The 9,500-nt window shown below is 51.4% G+C and overlaps 1 protein-coding gene and 2 pseudogenes across 1 annotated transcript, besides 8 other annotated features; all 3 read right to left on the bottom strand.

The window, feature by feature from the left end:
* Positions 1–547: part of a sequence feature (haploid, Esmeraldo-like haplotype) that runs on past the window's edge.
* Positions 19–64: a sequence feature (T-rich).
* Positions 410–594: a sequence feature (T-rich).
* Positions 548–9,500: a sequence feature (areas not merged during assembly with more than two copies in the genome that could not be assigned to a particular haplotype).
* On the bottom strand, positions 713–3,841 carry Tc00.1047053507753.10 (trans-sialidase, putative; the record flags this gene model as incomplete). The annotated part of the gene is made up of 1 exon (XM_802340.1): positions 713–3,841. One exon carries the CDS (start codon positions 3,839–3,841, stop codon positions 713–715), a length of 3,129 nt encoding a protein of 1,042 aa, XP_807433.1.
* Tc00.1047053507753.6 lies at positions 5,433–5,924 on the bottom strand (annotated as a pseudogene).
* Tc00.1047053507753.3 lies at positions 7,607–8,275 on the bottom strand (annotated as a pseudogene).
* Positions 8,669–8,692: a sequence feature (AT_rich).
* Positions 8,840–8,864: a microsatellite.
* Positions 9,010–9,036: a sequence feature (AT_rich).
* Positions 9,421–9,449: a sequence feature (AT_rich).

Here is a 9,500-nt window from a genome sequence, read left to right as displayed (position 1 = left end):
GACTGTAGTGATTTACCGAAAGAAAAAAGAAGCAAAAAAGAAAAGAAAACAAAACAAAAAACAATTGACTCGGCAGATATGTCATTTCGTGTGCCACGCAGCACAATACAACCGTGTTCTTGAGTTTATACATACTGCCCGCACACAAATAAAAAAAGGAATTGTACTCTCCCACCAGCCCACACAACATCCCTCACATTCCATGCGGCATCCGGCCTGCTCCTCCACTCCTCCTCTTGTGCAGTCCGTGGGACGCACAGCAACGAGGCCGGCACCGCGTGTGGGCAAAAAAAGCAAACAAAAAAGGGGGAAGCACGTCACTCGTGACGGTGTTTAAGCAAGCGACCGTTTTTTTTGGGGAAAAACACACCAACAGGAATGCTGATTACTTCAGCAGAGCACCAGCAATAAAAAGAAAACAGAAAAAAAAGAAAAAACAACAAAAAACAATAAAAAATGAAAAAACAAAAAAAGGAAAAAAAAAAAGAAAAAAGAAAAATAAACAAAGAAAACGGAAAAACAGGAAAAAAAATTAAAAGAAAAAAAACTTAAGAGACGCAAAAAAAAAAAAAAAAAAAAAAAAAGAACAGAAAAGTAAGAAAAAAAAGCAAAAAAAAAAAGAAGTATCCTTGAGAAAGTTGAGTGAGTAGTGCTGGGGAGCTGCACAGTTGTTGTTCCACGAAAAGCCGCAATTACACTCCTTCCTCACGCCTCAGCAGAGAGCCGCGGTGCCCCACAGCCCCAGAAGCAGCAGCAACAACACCCGGGACACACACCCATGCACGCTGCTGTCACCAATTAGAGCCATGGACGCCAAATCGCTCAAATGCCCGTGCTCAAGCAAAATGTCATGGTCCGAGAGCGGTGTGGCGTTGGACTCCGATGGGATCTTGGTTTCCCCAGGCATTGTGCGCAAATAATCCTTTGCGGCATCACCACCATCCAACACTTCATCATGGCCTTGAGCAGTTGCCGGGTCTGTGCTGGGCTCATGGGCGGCTGTGGCACCGTCCACGGACGCCACCTCAGTGCTGTGGGATGAGTCGGGGCCGCTGCTCGCACCCACGGCAGTGTGGGGATTTGTGTCCTTCCTCTCCTCGGGTTCAACGGTTTGTTCGTCGCTGGTGAGCGTGGCGGAATGGGACGACGACTCTTCCATGTCCTCTGAAGCATCAGATAGAGTGCTGTGCTGCGGCCGATCTTCAGTGGTTTTCCTCTGCGGAGTGGCGACAACCGCCTCTTCAGCCTGCTCCGTCATCGGCCGAACCACGCTGAGAGACGAGTGCTCCTGTTCACGTTCAAAGTGATCCTCAGTGGCAGGGAAATCGGTTTCAGGTGCTTTTTGAGGACTGCCTTCTCCCGCTGTTGGAGTCAATGAGGACGCCGAGCCAACACTGCTGGATGCCACTTCTTCCACTTCCCCCTCGGCGGCTGAGGTGTACAAGCCAGTGAAATCAGCAGAAGTTGTCTGCCCGGAACCTGCTGAATACTTTTCATTTTTTGATTTTTCCGGTGATAATCCTTGATTTTGTGGTGATGGTGTGGTGTCTTTTTCAGAAGCTTGTCCCAAATGACTGTTTTGAGGCGCACCTTCCGGGGCCGACACCTCCGCCTCTGAAGCAGCGACTGCCTTCGTCTTCATTAGTGGGTTGAGCTCATCATCTTGCAATAAGCGGTTGTACAGCAGGACGTTGCTCACCGTCACATGAATGTTGCCCGAGTTGCTCTTGTTGTCCCCGCCAATGTAAAAGTGCGAGATGCTGTGGGAGCTCAACAGTTTTCGTAACTTGTGAGAAAAGCTCTTATAGCCCTCGTAATCCTCATCTTCATAATCGTATTCGCGGTCGTATATCCTCTTTCCATTCACGTACACAAACAACCCATCATCACAATCCATTTGCAGTGCCACATGGTATTTCTTGTTTGCTTCCCATTCGACATTCTCATAATGCGCCGGCTCCCGGAAACTGCCGTTGAAGATTATCCTCCACTTCTTTTCGTGGGTGTACGACAGACCAAAAAGCACCGTGCCTTGTGCATCGTTCATCCTCACACCCATCAAAGGGATGGAGCTGCTGCCTGTCTCCGGAGCCTTATCGATGGACACCGTCGCCACAAGAGTAAACTTGTCGTTCGCAAAGTGGTACGGCACAGTCTGCCCCATGTCGCCAACAGGCCACACCGCCCCTGCTCCGGGTCCTTTGAACGTCAATCCACCATCAGGAGTACTTTCCACTTCCCCGTGAACGGTTGCATTCACGCAGAGGTACTCGTCACTCCATGTGTTCTTAGTTGACTTGTTGGATAAGAGGCCAACCAGCCCCTTGGTGAGTTCACGAGCATCACAGCCACTGCGCCAATTATTCTTTTCATTCCCGCAGCGGTACTCCTTCGCAATTTGCGCGTCCTTTTCCTTCCATGCAGCCAACACCTTCCTCATGTCCTCCAACTTCTCCGTCAAGTCCACAAAAGCAATGTTGTACTTACCGTCCTCTGCAGCAGCGACCTCGTACGAGCAGTACAGTTTCTTCTCTTCCTTCGGTTCTTCCTCTTTCAATGGCTGCGCTTCGACCGTGGCGTACAGCAGAGTGCTGGCGGAGACGTTCTCACCCACAGCGGATATCGGCCCGACATCATAAATTCGCTGCATGTCCGTCAGCCACAAGTGAAGTCGGCCCGTTTCTTTTTTATCCTTCTCAGAATATACCGGCCGACTGACGAGGATGACTTTCTGTCCATCGATCATCGCGCTGACGAAGCCACCCTGCGCGCCGTGCCCCACACGTGTACGTGAGTTGCCCCACACGCGTGAAAGAGTGTCGTATTCCTCCGTCCACAAATTCCCCATGGTGCTTGACCTGTAAACCCTGCGGCTGCCGTCATCACACGACGTCATCATTATAAGCTCTTTTTCCTTCCATTCAAGAACCGCAGGCTGGATGCATCCCTCATGGCTCGTACCATTTGAAAACTCCCAGCCATAAGAAGTTTTTTTGGCGAGGATAACCAACGAAACAACCTTTCCATCATCCTTCAAGGCTTGAATAGGCAGCACGTAGCGATCATCATCCTCCATCCTAATGCCTGCGCCACCACCACCCAGAAATTGTTTGAAGCGTTTGGGGTTTGTGCGTTCACTCTCCCAAAGGTCATGTGGAACTCCTGACGTGCTTGCAACCTTGTTCCACTTAAACTCCTTCTTTTTCTCATCGTCATCGTCATACGGAATCAAACTACCAGCCGCTATCCTGGGCACCCAATATTTACCATCACCAGTCACCTCCTTCAATGGAGTCGTTGACGTGCCATAACCCCCGACAAGAGCATTTGTTGCACCATCTCTTTCATCCACAAAGGTTGTTGGACTCAACAGGCGGTCAATTTTCACGTCGTAATGATCAAACACGATGGCAGTTCCATTTGTCCACTCCCCTCCATTGCTTTCCATCGACCTTGCAGCAAGACTGACACACGATTTGTTATCCGTGGAGTTTGTGTAGTGCGCTTCAACGGTGGCCACAACGACACCATTGACGTAAGCAAGAGAAGGTGCACGGAACGAGTCAAACGCCTGTACCAAATTTTCAGTCTCTGGATCATTAAACGAATTCCCTCCTTCAAAGATGATTCCATTCCTTGAATTGCCCTCCTTGCCGTAAGTGGCTTCACTGCTGCAGCACATCATCACAATGAAAAGCACAACAGAAGCAAACACACGCCGGGACATGTTGGGCCTCTGCGGCTCACTCTTCTTTCCTTCCCTCCTCCTTCCGCTGGATCCGGTCACGCGGCGACAGTTGTGTGTGCGGGGTGCCATGACTGCAACAACACGTGAGAGCATATAAATATGTGTGTGTGGGCGGTGTGTGTGTTGGTCCTTTCAGAGCCTTACAATCTCACAGTAGCGATTCGCGCTTGTTTTCCTTCTTTGTGTGTGTTCAAGAAGTGAAGGAGGAAAACAGAAACAGCGGCAATAAATCAGACGCTTCGGTGGAGAGCAGATTGGCGCACCCACGCAGAGAGCGGAACAAAAGACAATCCGGAAGGAACGACATGGAGGAACATCGCCTACACACACAAAATGGGTATTCATGCATCGTGTCCGACTTTTAGCACCGAAATTGGTGGCGACAGACGGTCGCATATTTCTTTTTACCAAAAGAGCGGCATTCAATAGGAAACCCCACGCAAACGTAAAAATAGAATAACACCGTGCACAACAACAATGTTGTGCGTTTCGTGAGCTGCATGCTGTCGGTGTGGTTCGGCGATCCCGAGGAGGTCATGAGTGGGCGAGTCGCCCTGGTATCACCGTCTCTTTGGCTTCTGCGTCGAAAATTTATAATGCATGCGGCTTGTCACTTATTTAGTAATTGTATTGGCGGACACGGGAGAAGGGTTCATGCCATTGTGTGGGCGAAGTGGGAGAGGAAAGAAAAACATCTCCACGTGGTGCATTCGGGCCCCCACGGAACCTTTTCTATTGCGTGAAGCGCAGGCTTCCTCATCTCGTTGGCCGTCAAATTTCATTCTTCTGCGTTAAACCCGTCCCCCGAGAGATGTTGGGGCCCCACCCCCGCCAGCGGACGCATTCCGTCGCCTCCAATCAGCATCGTGCGGGCTTTGCGCCGCCCAAACAAAGAAGGCGCATGAAGCAAAATTGTTTCGGCATAACATGGGAACGGAACCACCGCTTTCCCACAACCAACGCGCCCCACACTCGTCGGGTCAGAAAGTCCTGCAGCCACACCCTCCGCAAAGACGCCAACCACGCGCTTCATATTTTCGTGGTTCCTTGTGGACGTGGACGTTGGCGTGACGTTACAGTGCACCCGCCATCGGGCCACGGTACGAACACAACTGGACGTGAGAAAAAAAAGAAACGCAAATGAGGCTGAGGGGGAAATAGTCGTGGGAGAGGGGCGAAAGAGAGGGAACACCATAAAAGAGCGCATCCAAAAAGCCCATGGGCACCATTCAGGGCACGCTCGGTCCGGGCCAAAGACACATTTGCCCAAACGGGGGCACAAGGAGCAGGGCAGCGCCAATTAATTGAAAGAGAAACAAAGGAAACGCGAACAGCGACGCCCCAATCGCGGCCATGCACTCCGCAAAGGGGCGTTTCATTCTCCCCCCCTCTCCCTCTCGCTCGCTCGGAACGACCGAGCCATCCCGCCCAGCCCATTCCGCGCCTTCCGGGGGATGGGGAAGGCAGCCGAGGGCTTCCCAACGCCACTTCCGTCAATTTAGTGGGCGGACAGGAGAACGGTGGCGACGGCGGCAGGGTATCACTCCTCCTTGCGACGGGTCTCCCTCGAGGCGTCGACGCTGCCTTGAGGAAAGCCCGCGTTGCCCGCTGGTGCTTTGATGGGTGGGGAGCGCCAGACGCGCAGCAACACATTCCCTCGTTTGTTTTCCAGCCGTCGGCAATCGCGGTTGATGCGCCTCACGTCGCGACCGAACGACCTGCGATGCCAAATGCCCTGCAGTCTCCACGGCGGGCTCCCGGCGGGCACGCACATCATCGTACCACGTGTCCTCCTCTCCTGGGGCATGTGTGCTGCCACTTGTCCGCCGCATGTAAGATGTTGTTCTCCAGAGCTTTGCAATTCTCCACCCAGTTGACTTCACCCTAAACACCCCCAAGTAACCTCACAAAATTTACCATCGCCTCATATACAGACATTTCGCCCAGTTGGTTCCATGCATCGCGCTTCATGCGCTTACGCGTCCACCATATGGACGGCGCCGCGCCCGCGCATGGACCATGCTCGCCCTGCCGCCGCAGAGCGTAGAAAAGAAGCTTCTGCTTGTCGCCAAGCCGTGCAGCTCCCTCAATGTCCCCAAACTCATGGTCGAAGAAAGGTGCTGCCTTGAAATAGTTCCCGGGAAACGCGTGGCCCATGTGAGCGACTCCCGTGCCGTGGCTGCATCTCGGCTGAGAGATGAGTCGAAGAAAAAAGTGCATGATGTGGAACACGCACGGGAACACAGACACCAGAGTCCCCGCAAACCCTTCGACGCCACCACACCTCTTTTTAGATTCCTTCAATTCTCTCCTTCCTCATTTAGGCGCCCCCGCGGCCTCTTCCCCGGCCACATGCAAACGCATCCAACTCCGCACTGCACGCTCAGGTCCGGTCCCATCTCCCCTCGGATTCCCAAGAAGTTGGGTTAGGCGCATCCATGCGCGTCGGGGATCCCTCTCTCTTCCTTTACCTCCCCTCCCACCCCTCTTGCCTCCCTCCTTTTATGCACATAAACGCACATACATATATATAGGGGACAGGTGCACACCAAGAGGGCGGTTTTATATAAGCAAACCGCTCAAAGCATGGCTGCACAACGTTCATGGTGTTGCTGCGGTGAGAGATCCACGGCCCAACGGGAGAGAAAAGAGAAAAAGCAGTAGGCCCAATAACGTCAGCGTCGTCTCAGTGTAACAAAACGCCGAATACTGCGGGTCACCGGCAGATGATGCCACGGCAAACACCACAATGAATGTTTCGCCCGTGCGCATCACAAAGCCAGCCAGAGGACGCAGCAAAGACATCATGCAGAAGGGTTCATGCTCCGGTTTCCCTTTGGTATCCGCAGCACCTATTTCCCCCGAATAGTGTGGACCTCACGTGGTGCCTGCTTCTTACCAGATCACCGAGCAAAAAATACTCGGCGGGCCCGTTCCTTGGCCCAGAGCAATTTGGTCGACGCACACCCGTCACACAACGACAACACCGCATTGTGGCAAAACCCTTTCGCGCCATCGCACGCCAAACGCGGTCTGACAATTCAGGGGACCTCCGACGGCTGTCCCAGTAAACACCCGGGCCTAGATAGCGAGACACAGCGTCATGGAGTCGACGCTCCCTCCGCAGCAACGCACCATGACGCAGGCAAAACAGGCTTGGAGCCGACAGACTCACCGCCACTTCGACAGCAGCGGTAGAAACACCACAGCAACCAGTACCCTCACTGCTCGCCAGACGAACAACAGCATCCGCTCCAACTGCGGTGCGCGCAAGAAAAACACACACGTGAAACATGCGGCGCCTACAGCGTGTTCGCATAAGACCCCGGAAGACCCCATCCACGTACGCACACACCACTTCCGTGGAAAATAATTTTGCGAATTCCACATCTGCGGCTCGCTCTGCGTCGATAATAATCCATGCAGACAAAACTGACCATGAAGTCGGGAGGAACGGCGAGCAGGTCGACTCCTCAACAACAACGGCCTTGGCGTCCGCAGAAATATCTGAGAACGACTGGGCCGTCCGCGCAACCTATGCCCTGCGCCTCCCTGCCAACGCTCGCAAAGATGTATACAACAGCGGCACAACGGCAACAACTGCGAAGCCAACAACGGCGTCGAACACCTCCGCGTCGTGAAGCTCACCACCGTCCCGCTCGCCACAAAAAAGACGCACCAGGACCCTTCTCAGGCCAAATACCGCCTTCATTCCCCTCCGCTTCAACAGCGGTGCGTGTTCGCCAGGCAATCCACACAGACGCAAGCAGAAAGGCAAAGAAGACAACAACAGCACCCCAAGGCCTAATAACGCAGCAAAAAAGGTCAACATACACTCGCACGCGGAGGCTGGTGCAATTCCCAACCCCGTGGAAATAAGGCCTTGTAGCGACGGACACAAAACTTCTGTTGGGGACCGCCAACATCGGATCCACATTGTCCACGCGCTCTCAAAATTCCACGGTTGTGCGTCAACGGCATCTGTTCAATCCTCCCGTGGCAGTCCGGATGCACATGGTACACCGATGACTTGAATTCGGTCACCACTGGCGTTTCTATTGCCGCATTTCCCGCGGCATTACACCGCTCCATCTCCCTAATGCGCTGACAATGCTGCTCAAGGGAATGATGCATCATTTCCCTCGAAACCTCATCTCGGGAATGCAACCAGTACATGTTCTCGGCGTAGGTCTGAATAGCGGCAGCCCGTTCTCACACCAAAAGAAGCTTGTGATCCACCTTCCTCGTCTTTAGCAAATCATTACGAAGATGTCGAAAGGCACCTCGAACTTCCCCCGCCACTATTCCCCGCCAGGAGCGTCATGGAAAGCGGTTTCCCCTTTGAAGAAGGACACGGTAGAGACGCAGCCTCCCTTGTCGCCTGCATGCATCCACAGACAGTTCCACCGCACAGAATACGCGCCTGTATTTTATACGCATATATATATATGTATGTTTTCTTTGGAGGAGGTGGAGGGTCCAACAGCACGCCGCAACTCCCCTCCACGTCAAGGCGGATCACGCAGCAGGGAAACCAGCCCACATAGAAGAAGTAAAGAAAATGCCCCACCTCAAAACCCCAAACAAAAAGAAAGAAAAAGGAAGGACAATACACGCACACAAATATACATGCGCATATTAGAGTGGCCAACCGTTCCACACCAAAAGCAAAGACGAAGCCCCACCTCGTCCTATAAAACACCCCTTCCCCTAAAGACGCTCATAGACTACATTGCAGAAAAATTAACAACAAAAAAAAAATGGTTATCCGTGCCTGGATGAGGCCGCGTTAAATATTCAAAGAAATATCACAAAAAAAACCGATGGAAGGTGACAGTTTGGCTTACTGCGCCGCCCGGCATCCCCCCACACTTCAGAGAGGACGGATCCAACGCCCATACACAAGTCAAAAACCAAACCAAAAAAAAAAAATAATAAATAATTCACATGTTGTAATAACCGGAATCTTTCTGAACTGACGAGGCGGGCAGTATTTGGGGGGCTTCACATCCGTCAGACACCTCCGCGTTAAGAGCGGCAAAAGCGAGAACGGTGAATGAAAAAAAATAAAATAAAACACACACACACAACAAAAAAGAAAAAAAAAAGAAAAAAACCACAACAAATTCAGCACACCCTCTAACAAATTAATAATTCAACAATCGTTAAAAAAACAGCGCAGTTAATTAATGCACTTTACCATCTGCTCAGCCTCATCGTGACGCACATTCTTCCCACATTTTTCAGAGTAAAAGAAATTGTAAAAAAAAAAAAAAATAATAAATTTTCCCCATTGTAATGGCACAGGTTTAACAAATTAATATTCAATTTCACAACGACACGTTTCTCCCCCTTCATTTTCCTTCCTTTTGTTCCCACGGCCGTTTTGCCGCCAGTGTGAATAGGGAAAAGAAAAGATGCTGGTGGGAAAAACGGGCACACCGCCTACACGCGCGCAGCCTTAAACTGAGAGGGAGAAACAAACAAACAAAAATAAAGAATGGTGAAGCCAAATCATGTCTTTTAATCCGCTCTTTCCGCATGATGCTTCCTTTCTCCCACAGAAACTGCATTACCCACATCTCTTCTTTTTTAATTTAAAAATCGTGGGTAAACAGGCAGGAACTGCAAGAGACACGTGAATACACATGCAAGGCGGCCAAGAGGCGTAGATAATAATTAATGAAAAAATAATAATTAAGCCACATCTCCGTCATCGTACACGGTGCTTCCTTGGTTCTTTATCAGCGTG

The sequence above is a fragment of the Trypanosoma cruzi genome, genomic scaffold (genome assembly GCF_000209065.1).
Source record: "Trypanosoma cruzi strain CL Brener 1047053516407 genomic scaffold, whole genome shotgun sequence".
Taxonomy (NCBI): Eukaryota; Euglenozoa; class Kinetoplastea; order Trypanosomatida; family Trypanosomatidae; genus Trypanosoma; species Trypanosoma cruzi.
Note: the sequence above shows the minus strand (reverse complement) of the source record. Positions and strands in the feature narration are given on the sequence as shown.